The sequence below is a fragment of the Notothenia rossii genome, assembly GCF_949606895.1.
Source record: "Notothenia rossii genome assembly, chromosome: 8".
In the NCBI taxonomy this organism is placed as follows: domain Eukaryota; kingdom Metazoa; phylum Chordata; class Actinopteri; order Perciformes; family Nototheniidae; genus Notothenia; species Notothenia rossii.
The window spans coordinates 55,001-78,806 of NC_136906.1; the positions used below are offsets into that span (position 1 = coordinate 55,001).

General features: G+C 47.2%; 1 protein-coding gene across 1 annotated transcript in view; it reads right to left on the reverse strand.

Moving 5' to 3' along the window:
- scn4ab (sodium channel, voltage-gated, type IV, alpha, b) overlaps positions 1–23,806 on the reverse strand; it is a 67,267-nt gene that overhangs the window by 15,275 nt on the left and 28,186 nt on the right. Inside the window, exons 8-20 of the mRNA XM_079643294.1 lie at positions 23,448–23,708; positions 23,019–23,082; positions 21,120–21,261; positions 20,079–20,279; positions 19,886–19,982; positions 19,460–19,698; positions 18,661–18,732; positions 10,888–10,989; positions 9,004–9,360; positions 3,584–3,782; positions 3,233–3,495; positions 1,439–1,547; positions 1,138–1,292 (exon numbers count right to left, since the gene is read on the reverse strand). Coding sequence (XP_079499420.1) covers positions 1,138–1,292; positions 1,439–1,547; positions 3,233–3,495; positions 3,584–3,782; positions 9,004–9,360; positions 10,888–10,989; positions 18,661–18,732; positions 19,460–19,698; positions 19,886–19,982; positions 20,079–20,279; positions 21,120–21,261; positions 23,019–23,082; positions 23,448–23,708 — 2,261 coding nt within the window. The remainder of the gene's footprint in view (positions 1–1,137; positions 1,293–1,438; positions 1,548–3,232; positions 3,496–3,583; positions 3,783–9,003; positions 9,361–10,887; positions 10,990–18,660; positions 18,733–19,459; positions 19,699–19,885; positions 19,983–20,078; positions 20,280–21,119; positions 21,262–23,018; positions 23,083–23,447; positions 23,709–23,806) is intronic.

Genomic DNA, 23,806 nt, shown 5'->3' on the forward strand with positions numbered 1-23,806 from the left:
ATGAGATCTAAAACCTGGACATGAGTCATCACTTCGTGTCCCCTGTTCTGGAGGTCATTGGTTCCCTGAATGTGTTTTTGGTTATTATCCTCAAATAAGGTCTGTGGTTAACACAAGCTGAAGATATTTAAACATTTTGTTCAACCACATAAAAACAGAGGTTGATAACATGTGTCTAAATGAGACGACTAAACGTCATCACGCCCAACATTAGTGACGTGAAGTCATGTGACCGTGCTCTAGTTCCTTTATAGCCCAATATTAGCCTCCTTTAGCTTAGCGGTGGTGACGTGAAGTCATGTGACCGTGGTGTAGTTCCTTTATAGCCCAACATTAGCCTCCTTTAGCTTAGCGGTGGTGACGTGAAGTCATGTGATCGCGCTGTAGTTCCTTTATAGCCCAAAATTAGCCACCTTTAGCTTAGCGGTGGTGACGTGAAGTCATGTGACCGTGCTGTAGTTCCTTTATAGCCCGACATTAGCCACCTTTAGCTTAGCGGTGGTGACATAAAGTCATGTGACCGTGCTGTAGTTCCTTTATAGCCCGACATTAGCCACCTTTAGCTTAGCGGTGGTGACATAAAGTCATGTGACCGTGCTGTAGTTCCTTTATATAACGTTAGCTTCTTACTTCAGAAATCATAAAGTGGTGTTAAAATGTGGAGATTATCTTGCTGTACTATACATGTAAGTATCAGAAACGTGCGTTTCATTAGGACTCTGTAAAGATCTCACCTGAGTGACATGAGGCAGCCATGTTAGTAATCAGAATATCAGCCATGTTTGTAGTCCACTGTTAGTAGCTCTGAGGTCGCTGACGGTCATCTTGTCTCCACAGGTTAGTATTCACACTGCACGCACTCCTGAGAAGCAATCAGATCTGACCTGCTCAGTCATGGATCAGATCAGACAGACCAATCAGCATCCAGGCAGATGCTGAAAACATTTCAAACATGCTTCCCAAAGTAAAAATAAAAACAACAAATTGGAAATCAGACCTTCATCAACGCTGAGGGTTAAAGACATCATGTATAATTGATCTAACAATATTCAATAATGTACTATCTAACTATGTGCAATCATGCATATAATGTATATAAATCTCAAGTAATTTATCAGGATATCTAATAATCCTCACCAGAGCTCCACTGCTCATCAGGATCATGAAGATGATGAACGTCTCAAAGTAGTTGTGCTCCACGATGAAGAAGCAGGTTCTCCTGACGTCAGCCCAGACCCTCCCCCGACCCGCGGATGTGTCTACGTCCAGGAACGGACAGCGGCCATAGCACTCTGAAACACATGAGCATCATCAGGTCCACGCTTCCTCTTTCAGAACCCCATTCACCTTCCTGATCATTTCTGAATAAATATAACGGTTACACAAGTGAGTGTGTGTGTGTGTGTGTGTGTGTGTGTGTGTGTGTGTGTGTGTGTACTGTCAGTGAAGCAGTCCTCAGGTGTGTTTTCATCATGCTCTTCTTCCTCCTCTTCCTCCTGAACATCAGGGAGTCTCTGCACTGTGCTGCACACCGACGACTCATCATCCTGCAAACACATCAGTTATTTATTTATATATAAATATAAATCACCAACAGTGTCACCAGCAAAGCCCCCCGCCATCACATCTCCTGCTCCATGCTTCACGGTGGGACCACACATGCAGAAACCATCCGCTCACCTTCTCTGCATCTCACAAAGACACAGAGGTTGGAACCAAAAATAAAAAATGTGGACTCATCAGACCAAAGTACAGATTTCCACTTTCTAATGGCCAGTCCTTGTTTCTGGAACAGTTCTCTTCTACTTGATGTTCATCCTCAACGGTGGATCTTTACAGGACCATGAAGGCCTGATTCACCTCTGAACAGTGGATGCTGAGATGTGTCTGCTACTTGAGCTCTGTGATCACTAGGGATGGGTATCGTTAAGGTTTTAACGGTACTAATACTTTTATCGATACCGATTATCGATCCGGTCCTTTAACGGTACTTTTATTGGTTATTTTGAAAAAGGTAAATCAACTAAACAAATTGTGAATTGCCCCGCCCCCTCGCACACAGACGGGGGAGAGAGAGCTCTCGTCTGGATTGGAAAGATCTAAAATACATCATAGACGCACTTTTTGGTCTTTTTGAGCATTATAAACAAAATTGAAGACATTAAAACTGCAATATGATGTTTGTGTAGCAAAATACATGACATCTTTTTAAAATGTCTTGAGTATCGATAAAAATACCAATAACGTTGGAGCTTAACGTTATCGGTCTTTAATAATTCAACCCCGTTAATACCGGGGCTCGGTACCCATCCCTACTGATCATTGATGTGGGCTCTAATCTGAGATGCTTTAATTTGTGGTTTCTGAGGCTGGTAGCTCTGATGTATTGATCCTCTGATCAGAGGTAACTCTGATGTATTGATCCTCTGATCAGAGGTAACTCTGATGTATTGATCCTCTGAGCAGAGGTAACTCTGATGTATTGATCCTCTGAGCAGAGGTAACTCTGATGTATTGATCCTCTGATCAGAGGTAACTCTGATGTATTGATCCTCTGATCAGAGGTAACTCTGATGTATTGATCCTCTCAGAGGTAACTCTGATGTATTGATCCTCTGATCAGAGGTAACTCTGATGTATTGATCCTCTGAGAGGTAACTCTGATGTATTGATCCTCTCAGAGGTAGCTCTGATGTATTGATCCTCTGATCAGAGGTAACTCTGATGTATTGATCCTCTGATCAGAGGTAACTCTGATGTATTGATCCTCTGATCAGAGGTAACTCTGATGTATTGATCCTCTGAGCAGAGGTAACTCTGATGTATTGATCCTCTGAGCAGAGGTAACTCTGATGTATTGATCCTCTGATCAGAGGTAACTCTGATGTATTGATCCTCTGATCAGAGGTAACTCTGATGTATTGATCCTCTCAGAGGTAACTCTGATGTATTGATCCTCTCAGAGGTAACTCTGATGTATTGATCCTCTGAGAGGTAACTCTGATGTATTGATCCTCTGAGCAGAGGTAACTCTGACGTATTATTCAAGTTGAGTGGTTCTTGCTATAATATTGATTACAGCAGCATTCAAATAGGGCTTTCCGTTTGACTGGTAGTGTATGTATACACTACATATATATACATATATGTATAGTACATATATGTATATATATATATATATATATATACATGCAGATGAAGACCTGAAACCGTACCGGTGAGTAACAATTACCTGGGAGCCCTCTTCGTCGTCCTCTTTGTCGTCCTCTTCGTCGTCCTCTTCGTCTTCCTCTTCGTCTTCCTCTTCGTCCTCCTCTTCGTCGTCGTTGTCCCGCGACTCGAGGTCTGACTCTGCCTCAGCAATGGGGACCCTTAGCAACGGGAGGCTGTGGTAGTTGCTGGTCAGGTTGCCACGGTTACAGCCGAGGGGTTCAGAGATGATGAAGGTCAGATCCAAGGAGTCCTTGGTCTGCTGGTCCTCCTCTTCATCCCTCACTAACAGAGAGATCACAATACCACAGTATCAGGACCTCATCTGGGATCCAGACTCATGACACACATTTAAACAAAGAGAAACCCTCACCACTGAGGTCTGGGCTCATGTGGTTCTTCTTTCCCATTAAAGTCCAGATCTGTTCCAAGACCCACGTCTTCAGCCAGGACACAGCCCTGTTTATCCGGTTTATGGAGATCTGCAAGTTGTTTTCTCCTTCCTCCTCTGGGGCCGCCAGATTATCCCCGCTGAAAGAGCTCAGCAACAAGGCCAGGAACAGATTCAGGACCTAAAGCAAGAACAGGAACACATTTGTTACGTCCCAACTAGGGGAAGAGGAAAGCAACATACACCAGTATGGAAATGGTAATAATTATAATAAGTTGTATTATATAGCAGGTCAAACAAAACGGTAGGCAAACAGCCGGGAACAAACAAAGGGGCCAAAAGGGCGTTGGTTTAACTGAGGAGCAAACAAAAGGAGGACTCTAAACAAGGGAGCCTAATCAACTACAAAGGAATATACACAATAAACAAAATAACCCTCACTATAAGAGTGGTACAACTAACAAAGGAGCTGTAAGCAAACACAGCAACACTACAGAACAACAGTCCAAGTGACGCTAAGACAAATCTAATACCACACAAGTTAACAGATTTAGCACACAAACGAAGAGCACGTAGTGAGAGGCATCTGTTCCCATAACAGAGCCCGCAGAGTGATCGTCGGTCACAGGCTTTAAAGTCATCTCCAGCAGGTGTGTGCCGGCTGTGCGCTGCGATTGGAGTGCGTCGGGCCCGGCGTGCTCCAATCACAATCTTCGGGGGGGCGGACCAGGAGATGGCAGCCAATGACGTCAGGGCAACCGCACAGCTCATTTACATAGACACAGAACAGAGTTAATACAGTTAAGACGACCAGGAAGGCGGCAGCCGTAACACTCCCCCCCTTAAGACACAAACCAACAGGTTTTGGGAAACCAAACACACCATCAACCAGAGGTGGGAACAAGTCATTGTTTTGCAAGTCCGAGTCAAGTCTCAAGTCTTTGCGCTCAAGTCCAAGTCAAGTCTCAAGTCTTTGCGCTCAAGTCCAAGTCAAGTCCAAGTCCTAAACTTTGACAAAATGAGTCTTAAACAAGTCATTATAGGAGTTTAATGTATAAGAACCCTGATGTTGAGGTGACCAGAATGTTTATTTCTACTGTGTACAACATGTTATAAGGGACCCACGATCTATCTTTATGCAAGGGATAATGTGCAGCGAGGCGGTCTCTATGGGGAAAAGAACACCTGCATCTAGATCCCTCTGCAGGTGGTTCTTTGAGTTGATGCTAATACTTTTGTATTTTACTTGTAACATTTTGAATTCAGGACTTTTTATTGTAACCGAGTATTACACTCTGGAACTTTTACTCAAGTACAATATCTGAACTTCTCCCACCTCTGACAATAAATCCTGAGTGGTTACCAAAACAAAACCCTACTCTGAAGGTTATTTTCATTTTACAAATCCTGTACTCAGCTTTGCTTTCTCCAATATCATTGAAATGCAGCCAGATGCTGCTTCTCTCTGCACAGAGGGTTTTCTGTGCAGCTGGCCTGTCCCACTACACCTGCTGTGCCCCCCACCCTTCTTTCACATAATGGTATGATCCTAGTGTGTCCTCGCATATGATTGGCCGCATGGTGGCCCAGCTAAATAAAGACCCGCCCCTGCCTGCATGGATTCTCGGCAATAGTATGAGCGGCTGAAGATGCTGCTCTCCCCGACGGGAGTCTGCTCTTCTAGCGGCATCTCGCGATCGGCGTGTTGGAGACCACTGAATTAAATTATCAAGTCACCTCAAGTCAGAAGGCTCAAGTCCAAGTCAAGTCCTGAGTCATTGGTGTTCAAGTCCAAGTCGAGTCGAAGTGTTTTGTGATTTTGTCGAGTCCAAAGTCATCAAATTGGTGACTCAAGTCTGATAATAAGACACACGAACATCACTAAACCAACCTGGACAAAGCATCTGCCAACACATTCTCTGAGCCCTGTTTAAGACAGATGTCTTATGTTGTAGTCCCGCACGATCAGAGCCCATCACATGAGACGCTGATTGTGCTTGTACACGCTAGAGCAGAATGTGAAGGGATCGTAACAAATACACATGACAATTGGCCAAAAGCTAGATCCCACATAAATCTCAAAATAACGTTAAGCTAACAACATAACGAAGAGGACTAGCTGATAACCTAGTAGACACTCTGGAATTACCGGGAGAGTCGGTCTGTCGGGAGGCGTGTCTGAGCCGGCGTGTTGCGCTAGTCTCGCGATATCCTCATGAGGAGAGGAACATAGCTTAATCTGAAAGCACCGGCACAAACACAGGATGCCAATGCCTTTTGGCTGGGACATATTCTGCCGCCGTTCTTTACGCTTCAGAGCAACACAGTTGGCGATGACATGTCCAGGTTGGTGACAGTAAAAGCACTCTTTCTCCTTTCTTGTTACTTTATACATATTTAATGGCTCAGTAAATGCTGCGGCTGACGCACGGCGTGACCTCTCAGTAAAGACAGGGGAAAACACGGATTTATGTGTCAGCACATATTCATGGGCTAACACAGCAGCAGCAGAGAGGGAATTTACTTTTTGCTCATTTAGGTATACCACAATGCAATCAGGCAAACATTTCTTGAACTCCTCCAACATGATCAATTCCCTCAGAGCAGAATAATCCTCCGCTTTACATGACGTAACCCACTTAGTAAACAACGTTCCCTTTTCTCTAGCGAACTCCACGTGTGTTTGGTTAGGACCCTTCCTATGATGTCTACACTTCTGTCTGTACTAGGGGTGTAACGGTATCCGTATTCGTCCCGTACCGTCACGGTTCGGACGTCACGCTTCGGCACATGCAGTCACACAGCGAATACGCCTTTTTTACGAGTGGGAAAAAAGTATGTCACTCAGGGCAGTATTACACTATATATAATCCAGGGGGCGGTATTGCGCCTAAAAGCCAGCCGCCCGTAAATAACAAATGAAGAACAAGAACAAAACACAAAAAAACGAACACAATACATGAAGAAGAAAAGTTTGTAGCTATGGCGAGTTCACACAACACACAGGAGCTAGAAGACCCACCTGCTTCTTTTAGATCAGCTGTGTGGGAACATTTCGGGTTCCCTGTGGACTACAATAACGATGGGGTGCGAGTTGTGGATCGGACGAGGACGGTGTGTCGGCGTTGTTGGCGTGCTAATAGAACCATCCTTTGGGCAGCAAAGCGGAAATGGTGGAAATCCAAACACCATGACGTCCTCCTAACCTATCAGGCTCTCCTCTTTCTCCGCTTCCATCTCTCAGGCAAAAAGCACTTTCTTTCAAGATAAGATCCAATCTTCCTATTCCAATCCCAAAAACTATTTCCCATCTTCTCCACCCCTTTGGACCCCCCCAGAAGCCCCTCCCCCCTCCCCCTCTTGGACCCCACACACTGACCTCCTTCTCCCCTCTCTCTCCAAGTGAGGTTCTTAACCTCATTACCTCTGCCCGTCCTACCACCTGTCCTCTGGACCCTATCCCCTCAAACCTCCTTCAGACTATCGCTCCTGATATTCTACCGTTTCTCATTTCATCAACACTTCTCTAACTTCTGGTCCCTTTCCAAACAGTCTCAAGGAGGCAAGAGTAAACCCTCTCCTCAAGAAACCCACTCTCAACCCATCTGATGTTATAAACTACAGGCCTGTGTCTCTCCTCCCGTTCCTGTCTAAAACACTTGAACGCGCTGTCTTTAAACAACTCTCCTGTTATCTCCATCAGAACAACCTTCTGGATCCGCACCAGTCTGGTTTCAAGGCAGGTCCCTCCACAGAAACTGCCCTCCTTGCAGTCTCTGAGGAACTGCACACGGCTAAAGCAGCCTCCCTCTCCTCTGTCATCATCCTTCTGGACCTGTCTGCTGCATTCAACACGGTGAACCATCAGATCCTCCTTCACACTCTCCAAGAACTTGGATTTTCAGGCTCTGCACTTTCCCTCCTCACCTCATACCTCAACGACCGTACCTACAGGGTAACTTGGAGAGGGTCCGAGTCCGCCCCTTGTCAATTAACTACAGAGGTCCCTCAGGGCTCTGTTCTTGGTCCCCTCCTCTTCTCCTTGTACACAAACTCGCTCGGATCTGTCATTAGCCCGCATGGTTTTTCATACCACTGCTACGCTGACGACACCCAACTGATTCTGTCCTTTCCCCGCTCAGAGACCCAGGTCGTCACACGCATCTCTGCTTGTCTAGTGGACATCTCTCAGTGGATGTCTGCTCTTCACCTCAAGCTCAACCTTGACAAGATTGAACTGCTTTTCCTTCCAGGAAAAGATTCTCCCACTCTTGACCTAACAATCAACATCGGCCCCTCTGTTGTTTCCCCGACTCGGACTGCAAGGAATCTGGGTGTGACCCTAGATAACAAACTGTCCTTCACTGCAAACATCGGAGCTACAACCCACTGCTGCAGATACACGCTTGACAACATCAGGAGGATACGTCGCCAGCTGACCCGGAAAACATCAGAATGAGCTCCCCATTGAAATCAGGACAGCAGAAAGCTTACACATCTTCCGGGGGAGACTGAAAACTCATCTCTTTGGACTCCACTTCGAGAGATAGAATTACTAACAAAGCACTTATATACTAATAAAGGGCTGGCTTATCTAAAGCCAGTTGAGTAGCACTTGAAATGTTTGGCTCTATGAAACCTGATGTACTTATATGATTCTGTTTCTTCAAGGTTGTATTTTGTTGGTCAAACACACTTATTGTAAGTCACTCTGGATAAAAGCATCAGCTAAATGTAATCTCATGTAATGTAACATGAGTCATGACAACCTGTGCAGCCCATGTATTGATTCCATCTGATAGCTGCTCTAATACAAAACTAAACGTCTGCCTCTCTCCACAATGATCAATGACAGTGAACGCATGGTCAAAGTAAGGTACAAATAAACAGAATCACAAGAAGCCTGGTTAGTGCTGCCTGACTTTATAAAGTGTGTTTTTTTTAATAAGTGTGTGGTTGCGTTCTAGTCACTTTCTCAGCACTACTGCTTGTTACAACTTTCATTTGCAGTACTACTTGACATAAACTTTTATTGCTCAGGTTGATCCTGCCCCTGTCCCCCCCCTCCTCCTCCGTAAGCGGTACTTGCTTATAGACCGAAACAATTTTGGTGCTTGAAAAGCACCGGGTTTCGGAGCTTAGAGCCGGCTCCGCTGCGGTGTGAACAGGAAAAATCTGTGCTTTTCAGGCTCTAGCTCCGAACCGGCCCTGGAACCACGTTGGTGTGAAAGCCCCAATAGTGAGTGCTGGTTCAGACTGACCCGGGACCAACTCCCCCCGAAGACATTATTGCATAACACCAGTCTGTAGTGAACTGTTTGTATCTTCAATGTCTGTAACTGCGCCGACTGACAATAAAAAAACATTGTATCTAATCTTAAGCTTTAGTTCTTCTGACTCACCACCAGGTTTCCGATGACCATCACCATCATGAAGACGATGAGACACATGGTCTGATCCGAGACCTCCATGCAGTCCCACATGGTCTCGATCCACTCCCCACACAGGACCCTGAAGATGATGAGGAAGGCGTGGAAGAAGTCTGTCATGTGCCATCGGGGGAGTACACAGTCCTTGTCTATACGGCAGACACACTCTTTGTAGTTCTTCCCAAACAGCTGCATCCCAACCACCGCGAAAATGAAGACAATTATGGCCAGGACCAGCGTCAGGTTCCCCAGAGCACCCACAGAGTTACCAATGATCTTTATCAGCATGTTCAGTGTGGGCCACGACTTAGCCAGCTTAAAGACCCGCATCTGGAGACAGGGAGACAGGGGAGGGACAGGTGAGAGACAGGTGAGAGGCAGATGAGAGACAGGGGAGAGACAGGGGTGAGGCAGGTGAGAGACAGGGGAGGGACAGGTGAGAGACAGGGAAGAGACAGGTGAGAGACAGGTCAGAGACAGGGGAGAGACAGGCGAGAGACAGGTGAGAGACAGGTGAGAGACAGGGAAGAGACAGGTGAGAGACAGGGGAGAGACAGGGGTGAGACAGGGGTGAGACAGGGGAGAGACAGGTGAGAGACAGGGGAGAGGCAGGGGAGAGGCAGGGGAGAGACAGGGGAGAGACAGGTGAGAGACAAGTGAGAGACAGGGGAAAGACAGGTGAGAGACAGGTGAGAGACAGGTGAGAGGCAGGTGAGAGACAGGGGAGAGATAGGGGAGAGACAGGGGAGAGACAGGGGAGAAGCAGGGGAGAGACAGGGGAGAGACAGGTGAGAGACAGGGGAGAGACAGGGGAGAGACAGGCGAGAGACAGGTGAGAGACAGGTGAGAGACAGGGAAGAGACAGGTGAGAGACAGGGGAGAGACAGGGGTGAGACAGGGGTGAGACAGGGGAGAGACAGGTGAGAGACAGGGGAGAGGCAGGGGAGAGGCAGGGGAGAGACAGGGGAGAGACAGGGGAGAGACAGGGGAGAGACAGGGGGGACAGGGGAGAGACAGGTGAGAGACAGGTGAGAGACAAGTGAGAGACAGGGGAAAGACAGGGGAGAGACAGGTGAGAGACAGGTGAGAGACAGGTGAGAGACAGGTGAGAGGCAGGTGAGAGACAGGGGAGAGATAGGGGAGAGACAGGGGAGAGACAGGGGAGAAGCAGGGGAGAGACAGGGGAGAGACAGGTGAGAGACAGGGGAGAGACAGGTGAGAGACAGGTGAGAGACAGGGGAAAGAAAGGGGAGAGACAGGGGAGATACAGGGGAGAGACAGGTGAGAGGCAGGGGAGAGACAGGTGAGAGACAGGTGAGAGGCAGGGGAGAGACAGGGGAGAGACGGGAGAGACAGGGGAGAAACAGGTGAGAGACAGGGGAGAGACAGGTGAGAGACAGGGGAGAGACAGGTGAGAGACAGGGGAGAGACATGTGAGAGACAGGTGAGAGACAGTGGAGAGACAGGGGAGAGACAGTGGAGAGACAGGTGAGAGACAGTGGAGAGACAGGTGAGAGACAGGTGAGAGACAGGTGAGAGACAGGTGACAGACAGGTGACAGACAGGTGAGAGACAGTGGAGAGACAGGTGAGAGACAGGGGAGAGACAGGGGAGAGACAGGTGAGAGACAGGGGAGAGACAGGTGAGAGACAGGTGACAGACAGGTGACAGACAGGTGAGAGACAGTGGAGAGACAGGTGAGAGACAGGGGAGAGACAGGGGAGAGACAGGTGAGAGACAGGGGAGAGACAGGTGAGAGACAGTGGAGAGACAGGGGAGAGACAGTGGAGAGACAGGGGAGAGATAGGGGAGAGACAGGTGAGAGTAGTGCAGACAGACAGACAGACAGGTACAGACCAGTCTGAAGGAGCGCAGTACAGACAGTCCCTGGACGTCGGCCAGTCCGAGCTCCACCAGACTCATGGTGACGATGATGCTGTCGAAGATGTTCCAGCCCACCTGCAACCATGGCAACAGCTGTCAGTCATCAGTCATGCTTAAATAAACAATACATATATTTACTTTTGTCCTCCAACAGCGAGTCTGCATCGGTCCTGACTTTGTCAGTCGGTTTCAAATCAGCATCTCTTGGGTTAAAAATAACAAAAATAAAACTTTAAAAATCTTTTATTGCAAATAAGTATTTTTTGTAAACATATTTCTGTTTTAAAATCAGATGTTTATAAGTTGCTTAGTTTTAGCAAAAGTTCATGTAAATATACACAACTTTTTACCGTTTTCTAGACTAGACATGAGTAAATGTAAAAGTTTCAACAAATACGAGGTAACCATGAAGTTGTTAACATCTGTATGCAGGGACGCGGGAAGCCAGTCAGAGCTGGGGGTGCGGGTGTGGGTGCGGGCAGTGGGCAGCAAGTATATTTCTAATGAGAAGACGATTTATTGTTGATGAGACGCAGCCGGGTAGCAATAACGCACTTGAACTTTGCGCACCAGATTGTATAACAATAACAGAGTTAACAGAGATTAAGCAGCTTAAAACGGAATAGTCCTACAATTTACAGATTTTACACAATTGAACATTTTTTTGAATTCGGCTGTGAGATATGCTAGAAAAGTGCTAAATGAATGTATCTATTTATTTACGTGAACACAGAGCAACCATCCGAACATATTCATAACGAGTAACTCTGAACTTCTCTCTCACTCTCTCTGACTCTCTCTTTGCACACACACAGCATAGGCTACAGAACACCGAAGTTGGTCTTGCGCTCAGGGGTCGTGCAAATAAAGTCCCTCATGAGAACGTGAACATCCAGTGAGTCCAGAATGTCCTGCTGTACATGCAGTGAGGCCAGGTGAGAGAGTCTCTCTGGGTGACTATGTTACTCAGCGAGGCCAGGTGAGAGAGTCTCTATGGGTGACTGCGTTACTCAGCGAGGCCAGGTGAGAGGGTCTCTATGGGTGACTGTGTTACTCAGCGAGGCCAGGTGAGAGAGTCTCTTCTGGGTGACTGCGTTACTCAGTGAGGCCAGGTGAGAGAGTCTCTCTGGGTGACTATGTTACTCAGCGAGGCCAGGTGAGAGAGTCTCTCTGGGTGACTGTGTTACTCAGTGAGGCCAGGTGAGAGAGTCTCTCTGGATGACTGTGTTACTCAGTGAGGCCAGGTGAGAGAGTCTCTATGGGTGACTGTGTTACTCACTGAGGCCAGGTGAGAGAGTCTCTCTGGGTGACTGTGTTACTCAGCGAGGCCAGGTGAGAGAGTCTCTATGGGTGACTGTGTTACTCAGTGAGGCCAGGTGAGAGAGTCTCTATGGGTGACTGTGTTACTCAGCGAGGCCAGGTGAGAGAGTCTCTCTGGGTGACTGTGTTACTCAGCGAGGCCAGGTGAGGGAGTCTCTATGGGTGACTGTGTTACTCAGTGAGGCCAGGTGAGAGAGTCTCTATGGGTGACTGTGTTACTCAGCGAGGCCAGGTGAGAGAGTCTCTATGGGTGACTGTGTTACTCAGTGAGGCCAGGTGAGAGAGTCTCTATGGGTGACTGTGTTACTCAGTGAGGCCAGGTGAGAGAGTCTCTCTGGGTGACTGTGTTACTCAGTGAGGCCAGGTGAGAGAGTCTCTATGGGTGACTGTGTTACTCAGCGAGGCCAGGTGAGAGAGTCTCTATGGGTGACTGTGTTACTCAGTGAGGCCAGGTGAGAGAGTCTCTCTGGGTGACTGTGTTACTCAGTGAGGCCAGGTGAGAGAGTCTCTATGGGTGACTGTGTTACTCAGCGAGGCCAGCTGAGAGAGTCTCTATGGGTGACTGTGTTACTCAGTGAGGCCAGGTGAGAGAGTCTCTATGGGTGACTGTGTTACTCAGTGAGGCCAGGTGAGAGAGTCTCTCTGGGTGACTGTGTTAATCAGTGAGAACAGGTGAGAGAGTCTCTCTGGGTGACTGTGTTACTCAGCGAGGCCAGCTGAGAGAGTCTCTATGGGTGACTGTGTTACTCAGTGAGGCCAGGTGAGAGAGTCTCTCTGGGTGACTGTGTTAATCAGTGAGAACAGGTGAGAGAGTCTCTCTGGGTGACTGTGTTACTCAGTGAGGCCAGGTGAGAGAGTCTCTATGGGTGACTGTGTTACTCAGTGAGGCCAGGTGAGAGAGTCTCTCTGGGTGACTGTGTTAATCAGTGAGAACAGGTGAGAGAGTCTCTCTGGGTGACTGTGTTACTCAGTGAGGCCAGGTGAGAGAGTCTCTATGGGTGACTGTGTTACTCAGTGAGGCCAGGTGAGAGAGTCTCTATTGGTGACTGTGTTACTCAGTGAGGCCAGCTGAGAGAGTCTCTATGGGTGACTGTGTTACTCAGCGAGGCCAGGTGAGAGAGTCTCTCTGAGTGACTGTGTTAATCAGTGAGGCCAGGTGAGACAGTCTCTCTGGGTGACTGTGTTAATCAGTGAGGCCAGCTGAGAGAGTCTCTCTGGGTGACTGTGTTACTCAGCGAGGCCAGGTGAGAGAGTCTCTATGGGTGACTGTGTTAATCAGTGAGGCCAGGTGAGAGAGTCTCTCTGGGTGACTGTGTTACTCAGTGAGGCCAGGTGAGACAGTCTCTCTGGGTGACTGTGTTAATCAGTGAGGCCAGCTGAGAGAGTCTCTCTGGGTGACTGTGTTACTCAGCGAGGCCAGGTGAGACAGTCTCTCTGGGTGACTGTGTTAATCAGTGAGGCCAGGTGAGAGAGTCTCTCTGGGTGACTGTGTTACTCAGTGAGGCCAGGTGAGACAGTCTCTCTGGGTGACTGTGTTAATCAGTGAGGCCAGCTGAGAGAGTCTCTCTGGGTGACTGTGTTACTCAGCGAGGCCAGGTGAGACAGTCTCTCTGGGTGACTGTGTTACTCAGTGAGGCCAGGTGAGAGAGTCTCTATGGGTGACTGTGTTACTCAGCGAGGCCAGGTGAGAGAGTCTCTATGGGTGACTGTGTTACTCAGTGAGGCCAGGTGAGAGAGTCTCTATGGGTGACTGTGTTACTAAGTGAGGCCAGGTGAGACAGTCTCTCTGGGTGACTGTGTTACTCAGTGAGGCCAGGTGAGACAGTCTCTCTGGGTGACTGTGTTACGCAGCGAGGCCAGGTGAGAGAGTCTCTTCTGGGTGACTGTGTTACGCAGCGAGGTGTTCAGGCGACGGAGCGCAGAGAAGGATCTCTCTGACGAGGCCAGGGAGATGGGCATAGAGACACAGTTGGAGGAGATGACCCACGTATTTGAAGAGTCCTCTTGTTTGCATGTGCAGGCTGGACATACAGTATAGACAGCCAGTTTGTGAACAGTGCAAAAGTCCTCTTCCTTCGTAAGGTCTCCCAGCATCCTCATTTGCACGTGAAGACCAGAGACATCTATGTTTCCTGCTTGCAGCTGGAGAGGTCTCAGGTCTTCCTCTGTGCCAACGGACCCCTTAGCAGCAACAATCAATGTTTCCTCCCTGCGGGAGGCACTTGCCATGCCTCTGGTCAAAACACCGCTTGATTTCTCTGCACAAGATCAAGAGCCTCGAAAAAACTCTCTCCTCCATGACACCACTCCTTTTGTTGGTACAATATCTTCAGCCTCTGTCGTGCTGCGGAATGGGGACGGTGTGTTGCTGACCCGGCTGCCTACTGGGTCAGGCATCTTGAGGTGCAGCTGCTGAGGCTTTGGTTTGATTCAGGATTTCCTCCACGGCCTCTTCGTTGCGCAGGGCATGCACGCGCCCATTAGGGCCTTTACGCACTCCAGTGCTCCAGCAGCGATTGCTTTTTCCCCTTGTTGGACTTTAGCCACAGACTCGCATGGATCAGAAAGAGCTTTTGCGCGCAGAAGGCCAAACACCATTCTCGCCTTCTTTGCTTGCTCTAGAAGCCCAGAGATCTTCGTCCTGGTTTCACCGCGCACACTGCACTCTTCCTGGAGGGTACTTAGTGTCTGGAGAAGTGGGTCATACGCACGGCTTACCCTGGATATCGTGTTGGTCCTGACTCAACACCTTTTAGAAAAATAGAGAGACTTAGTAATTTTCTGCTGTCAAAAATATTACACCTATTTTATTAAATACAAATAATTATCACTCTTTGATACTGTTATTCTTACTTTTAACATGGCAATATCCCTACTCCTCACTCCTTTTGTTTCTGCATTTCTTTTTGTTAAACTATGGTATTGGTTCTGCACTTACTTTGTGGTGTTGGTGTTTTTTCTATGTGTTTGTATTTTACCCTTTGTGTGTCTTTCGGGTGTGGTTTTCATATAAGCCTCTATCAGAATCAGAAACGGGTTTGGTTCACACGTATGAACATTTGACTTGATGTCACGGTGCATACAACAAACATTTTAAAAGATAGCAAACTATATTAAGAACACTGTAATACAAATATATTAAGATAGCAATACAATAAAGCAGTAATTTACAACAAAATAGAATGCAGTGAATCATAGAATATAAAATATGAAATAGGCTATGTGCAGTAATCAATGTTTAAACATTGAGTGCATTAATGAAACTATAGGTTTCTACCACACCCTCTCACATGTAGGCTATACTTTTATATTCACTTTGTTTGTGTGTGCGTGCGCACGGGCGGGCGATGTTATCTTTGTGTTTGAAACAAAATAAACAAACCTTGTTGGACACAATCCAAGTATGTTGCACTTGATGTCATCTTCCCCAAAGCACGAGTCAAGGGTGGCTTTGCGCTTTGTTGACTCCCTGACGACATTGGCTAGACTCTGCACAAATTGGAGTGTGTCTGCTATTAGCCGCAGTGGTTCTCAAAGTGGGGGGCGTAGAGGCATGACAGGGTGGGGCGCGAGAGACCAGGAGGAAAAAAGGTTATTAAAAAAAATTAAAATAATTTGAACAATTATTGATTCGAAAATAATATGATACAGTACTATTACGTCTGGGTCTCTGTGTTTCGTTAAAGCTCGGCTCTGTGTGTGTGTGGAACGAGCCATTTTGTGTGCGAGAGAGAGAGAGCGCACCAGTACCGAAGATTGTTGTTGTTAGCTTCTGGTGCTAGCGAGCTACGCTAATGGATATAAGGAGTTTTTTCAACAACAAGCTGGAGGAGAGTCCTCTCCTGTCAGACTGAGAGGCTCAGTGAGCTAAAGGACTCTCAGGGTTATCTCAGTGGGTCTCAAACGGTTTGGTCACCATTAATGTAAACAATTATTTCAGAGGCACACGTTTATATGATCATTATAGTTATAAAAAAATAAGAGAATAAATGAAAAACAGGTATGAAATACTATATAACAATAAAAAAAGAATAAAGTTTAAAAGGAGAGTGATTTGTAAAATCTAAAAAAAGTAAATCTGTTTACAGTTCTGTGTTGAGAGCTGTATCCATAGATCTCTCATGTTGCTCTCAAAGTGCACCAGATTGATGCTTTTAACTTCAATATTTAAAAATAAATCTTCCATGGGGAGCTTGCCCCCGGACCCCCCTATGTGAGGTCCACACACCACCTATAAAAATAGGACTTTACCCCTGCTTACACCTATATGCCATGAGCTGATTATCGAGCCTTCATTGTAACAGCCGTGGGTACATTGTGTATATGCATGGGGAGTGTTGCAGGAGAACATTCCCCTGTAGCGCCCGGTACATTAATGGGAAACCCTAAATGTTTGAGCACCCTCTATGAAACATCAAGCTACCCCACAGCACCCCCAAAAGAAATCTCTGGCGCCGCAACTGAGCCTGACTATTTGTGTTGGGGGGTCCCAACTTTTTTTTCTCTCCTAAGGGGGGGCCTGACAGAAAAAGTTTGAGAACCACTATATTAGCGGGACCTCTCTCACCACCTCTTGTAGAGCCGGGTTGAGGGAATGGTTACAGTAATGGACAAACAATGAGCTTGGACAGACTTCTTTGAGCTTTGCTTGCACCCCAGAAAACCTCCCGGACATGTTGTTGGCACCATCAAAGCAGTATCCCTGCAGCTTCTCCAGAGGTAGGTTCAAGTGCAAAAACACATCCTTTACGCAGGAAAACAACGTTTGGGATGTAGTGTCAGGCGCATTGTAAAACTCCAAAAACTGGCTCTTCTGGGCGAGATTCTTGTCAGTGTAGTACAAATGGCAGGAAAACTGCTCTTTGGCTGTGATGTCGGTTGTTCCATCGGCTGTTAACCCATAGTATTGAGCGCTTGAAGCCTCGGACACTATTTTGCGCTGGACAGCATGAGCAAGCCGTTCCAAAATGTCATTTTGGATGCTGTCTGTCATCCAGTTATCTCGTCTCGAAAGCCATTGACGGGCAGCAGGCAAGGCATACGTGCGCTCCAGCATCAGCTGCCAAAACACCCCGTCACGGTGCTCCAGACCTCGCAACGGTAGCCCCTCACGGGCTAAGAACTTCACAGACGGAAAGGCCAGCTCCAAAACAGTCTGTGCAGTCATTTGTTCCTTAGCAACCGCTTGTGAGACCAGCGCATTAATTGGTGTTCGTTGTAATGCTGCCAGTTTGTTAACGGCCTCCGTGTGATGGGACTTGTCATGCTCCCTAAATGTTCTCCTGCCTTTCGCCAGTTATTAAATCCTCCTTGAACAAAGCTCCCATCCCTGATCTTGTCTGCACTGACAAGCTTCTTTTCTATTGCAGAGCAACAGAAGAAGCACACTGCATTATCCTTTTCTTTTACATAGTGAAGCCATGTCCACTGTTTAAACCACCCTGAATTGAAAGATCGGGTGAATGTTTCCTTTCCAAATCGCCTGGCGGGGAATGTAAAGTCCTTGGGCTGGCAAGGCTCTTCACCGAGGGCAACTGAGATGTTGTTAGCTGCTGGACGGGGGGCAACGTCGTTAACAAGAGCCGTGGCCGCGGGTGTTCTCTCCTCCGGGTTGCTGGAGTGACAGTTGTCTGTGTCCACCTGCAGGGACTTCGAGTCGATAGGGCTTTTTGGTTGTTTGGCTTTGGGGCCATTAAAGAAATCTAATATGCGTTTTTGAGACATAGTAGTTGCAATTCTAGTAGCAGACTATTACTTGTCAATTCAACCTCCGTGATTTTTCGCGCCCAACATTTCTTGTTATGAAAATATCATAACAAAAATCGTTGGGCACGAAAAATCACGGAGGAGGAGTTGAGGATGTTGAATTGACCAGCAGCAGTAATAGTAGTCTGCTACTTATTAACGATATTTTCTATATATCAACCATTTAAAAAACAAACATGTTTTATAGATTGCTTACACTAACTGCTAACTCAAAATAAAACTTTTTTATTGATTTTTTTTGTGAACTTTTTGGCGTTGCAGTTACAACTCTACGCCAACAGATGGGGGTGCTGCAGCCCCCTCAGCACCCCCCCTTCCCACATCCCTGTCTGTATGAAGATATTAAATAGCTGTTGTTGTGCAATTTATCAGTGAATGTTTTGACGGAAAAGTTAGTAAACAGCTTTGTTCCAGACGGACACAAACAGCGTTTAGTCCGGTCAGGTAGTGCAGCATGTGAAGTCAGGACCGATGCAGACTCGCTGTTTGAGGGCTTGATAGCCCACTCCCACTCCACACTCGTTGGTTTGAAAAAGCACTTAATGTGGTGGACCCTCCGCGTGAACAAGCAAACGGAGGGGTAGTGTGTATGGGGTGGTTTGGAATTGGGCCGAAGTCTGCTGAACAACAGGAAGTCTGCTGAACAACGGGAAGTCTAACCTGGAAGTAGTAGTAGGGGTCCATGGCCAGAAGCTTGAGCACCATCTCCGCCGTGAAGATCCCCGTGAATACCTGAGAGAGGACAGAAATCAGAGGTCAGAAATCAGAGGTCAGAAATGAGAGGTCATCAGGCTGCTGGTGACAGATGTTACTGCCCCCTGCTGGAGACAGACAGATGTTACTGCCCCCTGCTGGAGACAGACAGATGTTACAGAGCTGCAACAAGAGGAGACTGCGTTGTTCCATTAAGGAAGAGCTCATCAGCCAATCTGCTTTTTCTTTTAAAGCTGCACAACAGTGGAACTCAATCCCAGTAAAGATTAGAGAACAAAACACCTGCAGTTTATTTAAATCTAACTTAAAAACATGGTTAGTGGAAAGTCAGCTCTGTCAACACTGATACAATCTGCACTTTACAACGCTCTGTTTGTACATGTGCCTTGACCTGTTGCTATCTGTCTGCTTTGTGAATGTATTTTAGTTTAGTTTTTATGTTTTTATATTTGCTTTTATCATAATATAAGCATCTCTGTTGAATGTTGTTTTACTGACTGTATTTACCTGTTATTTGAAGTGCATTTTTGTTTTTAGGATGACTTTCAACATCTGTCCAGGGACTACAGACGAAAAATAGCCTGTTGGCTAACTCTGGCGCATTTACAGACATGTCAATGTGCACTGTCCCCGTCAAATAAATATATAAATAAATAAAAAAAATACTGCCCTCTGCTGGACACAGATGTTACTGCCCCCTGCAGGGAACATGCTGACTACTAAGGGACTCTTGTGTTCCACTCACCAGGTTCCCAATGCTCAGCAGCTCCTCAAACTCATCCGTCATGGGATAATGCTCCATGGCCATGAAGACGGTGTTGAGGACGATGCAGATGGTGATCCCAAGGTCCACAAACGGGTCCATGACGATGGTGTAGAGCCACAGCTTGAGCCACCGCCAGCAGCTACAGCAGTTCCACTTCAGGAAGACGTCGGAGAAGACGTACCAACATGGTGGACATGGCCTCTGGTCCTCAGCGAAGTCTGATACACACAGCAGGGGGTCAGTAAACAACAGGGGGTCCGTTTTTACTAAACAGAAGCCTGTGTGGTGTGTGAGATGTTGTGTGTCTGCAGGTCTGAGGACAGGTGAGATGTTGTGTGTCTGCAGGTCTGAGGACAGGTGAGATATTGCGTGTTTATGTTTGTGTGTGTGTGTGTGTGTGTTTACCTTCCATGGCATTGTGTTCTTCTTCATGGCTCTTTATCTCTGATGAGTTCTTCTCTGAATCCTGTTTTTCTGAGAGTGCGGCCCTGCAGGCTGCCTGCTGTAACAAGAGACAGGTGGAGGGTCAGGTAACAGAAAAACAGGTAACAGAGAGACAGGTACATGTAACAGACAGGTAGACAGGTGTGTGTCTCACCTCCTCCTCCCTGGTCCTCAGCAGGTCCAGGATCTGTTGGTACTCATCCTCCTTCTTCTGGTTCTCGGCCCGCGTTGCCTCGTTCTGCTCAGCGTATGCCATCGCCACCACAGCCAGGATCAGGTTTATCAGGTAGAAGGAGCCCAGGAAGATCACCACCACGAAAAACACCATGTATGTCTTCCCTGCTGCCCTCAGGGTCTGCAGACAGACAAGTAGAGACAGACAGGTGAGAGGCAGACAGGTCAGAGACAGACTGGTAGAGACAGACAGGGTGGGACACAGACAGGTCAGAGACAGACAGGTGGGAGGCAGACAGGTGAGAGGCAGACAGGTGAGAGACAGACAGGTGAGAGGCAGACTGGTAGAGACAGACAGGGTGGGACACAGATAGGTCAGAGACAGACAGGTGAGAGGCAGACAGGTGAGAGGCAGACAGGTGAGAGACAGACAGGTGAGAGGCAGACAGGTGAGAGACAGACAGGTAGAGACAGACAGGTGAGAGGCAGACAGGTCAGAGACAGACTGGTAGAGACAGACAGGGTGGGACACAGATAGGTCAGAGACAGACAGGTGAGAGGCAGACAGGTCAGAGGCAGACAGGTGAGAGACAGACAGGTGAAAGGCAGACAGGTGAGAGACAGACAGGTAGAGACAGACAGGTGAGAGAGAGAGAGACAGGTGAGAGAGACAGGTGAGAGAGAGACAGGTGATCTGCAGACAGGTGAGAGAGAGACAGGTGAGAGAGAGAGACAGGTGAGAGAGAGAGAGGTGAGAGGCAGACAGGTGAGAGAGAAAGACAGGTGAGAGAGAGAGACAGGTGAAAAGACAGACAGGTGAGACACAGACAGGTCAGAGACAGACAGGTGAGAGACAGACAGGTGGGACACAGACAGGTCAGAGACAGACAGGTCAGAGACAGACAGGTGAGAGACAGACAGGTGATAGACAGACAGGTGAGAGACAGACAGGAACATCACCACCACGAATAACACCATGTAGGTCTTTCCTGCTGCCCTCAGCCTATCAGGAGTCACTGACCAGCTGGAAGAGGTTTTCCCAGAAGTCCTGAGTCATCAGTCTGAAGAGAGACAGGAAGGCCCATCCGAAAGAGTCGTAGCTGGTGTATCCATAGTTAGGGTTCGTGCCAGCCTTCAGACACACGTAGCCCTCTGGACAGATCCTGAACATACCATCTACTATTATCCTTGAACACACAATCTATTATTACCCCTGAACCCACCATCTACTATTACCCCTGAACCCACCATCTACTATTACCCCTGAACCCACCATCTACTATTATCCTTGAACACACGATCTACTATTACCCCTGAACCCACCATCTACTATTATCCCTGAACCCACCATCTACTATTACCCCTGAACCCACCATCTACTATTATCCCTGAACCCACCATCTACTATTACCCCTGAACCCACCATCTACTATTATCCCTGAACCCACCATCTACTATTACCCCGGAACCCACCATCTACTATTATCCCTGAACCCACCATCTACTATTACCCCTGAACACACCATCTACTATTATCCCTGAACCTACCATCTACTATTATCCCTGAACCCACCATCTACTATTACCCCTGAACCCACCATCTACTATTACCCCTGAACCCACCATCTACTATTATCCCTGAACCTACCATCTACTATTATCCCTGAACCCACCATCTACTATTATCCCTGAACCCACCATCTACTATTATCCCTGAACCCACCATCTACTATTATCCCTGAACCCAACATCTACTATTATCCCTGAACCCACCATCTACTATTATCCCTGAACCCACCATCTACTATTATCCCTGAACCCACCATCTACTATTATCCCTGAACCTACCATCTACTATTACCCCTGAACCCACCATCTACTATTATCCCTGAACCCACCATCTACTATTACCCCTGAACCCACCATCTACTATTATCCCTGAACCCACCATCTACTATTACCCCTGAACCCACCATCTACTATTATCCCTGAACCCACCATCTACTATTACCCCTGAACCCACCATCTACTATTATCCCTGAACCTACCATCTACTATTATCCCTGAACCCACCATCTACTATTACCCCTGAACCCACCATCTACTATTATCCTTGAACACACGATCTACTATTACCCCTGAACCCACCATCTACTATTATCCCTGAACCCACCATCTACTATTATCCCTGAACCCACCATCTACTATTACCCCTGAACCCACCATCTACTATTATCCCTGAACCCACCATCTACTATTACCCCTGAACACACCATCTACTATTATCCCTGAACCTACCATCTACTATTATCCCTGAACCCACCATCTACTATTACCCCTGAACCCACCATCTACTATTACCCCTGAACCCACCATCTACTATTATCCCTGAACCTACCATCTACTATTATCCCTGAACCCACCATCTACTATTATCCCTGAACCCACCATCTACTATTATCCCTGAACCCACCATCTACTATTATCCCTGAACCCAACATCTACTATTATCCCTGAACCCACCATCTACTATTATCCCTGAACCCACCATCTACTATTATCCCTGAACCCACCATCTACTATTATCCCTGAACCCACCATCTACTATTATCCCTGAACCTACCATCTACTATTATCCCTGAACCTACCATCTACTATTACCCCTGAACCCACCATCTACTATTATCCCTGAACCCACCATCTACTATTACCCCTGAACCCACCATCTACTATTACCCCTGAACCCACCATCTACTATTACCCCTGAACCCACCATCTGTCATTATTATTATTATTATTATTATTGTCCTTAGTTTGAATTTGTTTGGTTTATTTTAAATAAAGGTGCCACCTAAATGCTACGTACTGTGACGTAAGTAATTGTAAATATAAGTATTAAAGCAGCGGTATGGTCACGTACCCGGCATCGGAGCTGTTTCCACACAGCAGGGCATCCAGCTGACCCGACTGGAAGTAGTAGTTGTCTGTAAGAGAGAGAGACAGGTAGAGACAGACAGAACGAAGAGCTGGTTTCAGACATCATGCGACCCAGAAAGTCATGTGCCTTTAAAGCATTGTCTTGCCCCTCCTATGATAAACCTGGAACATGTTGCTCAGGATCCCCACTGGTTTTAATGCTTTGTACTATCAGTGTGTATCACGGAGTCCCTCAGGGTTCGGATCTGGTGTTATTCTGGCCAACACATACCTGCTTCCCTTTGGATATATTATAAGGAATCATTATCCCACCCCCAAAGTCCCTGGTAGAACCAAGGATATAGACTCTGTGCATCACTGTATAGTAAACTGCTGACTTGTGGTACTACTGATGATGTAAAAGTATTTATACCTGGGTTGTTAATGTACTCATGGTAATCAAAGCCACTTCCTGTATTGTTGACGTTAGTGTCATTGACATCGTAACCCTGTCCGATGTCAGACGTATGGTTGATGAACTGGGGAGGGATCAGGACACACTTCTGCCGCAGGTTTCCCATGAAGAGCTGCAGACCAATCAGAGCGAAGACGCTGAGGCAGAACACCGTCAGGATCATCACGTCACCCAGCTTCTTCACCGACTGCATCAAAGCCCCCACTATGGTCTTCAGACCTGACCAATCAGAGTTAATGGTGAGTCACACGCACTGTACTCACACACACACACGCACACACACACACACACACACACACACACACACACACACACAC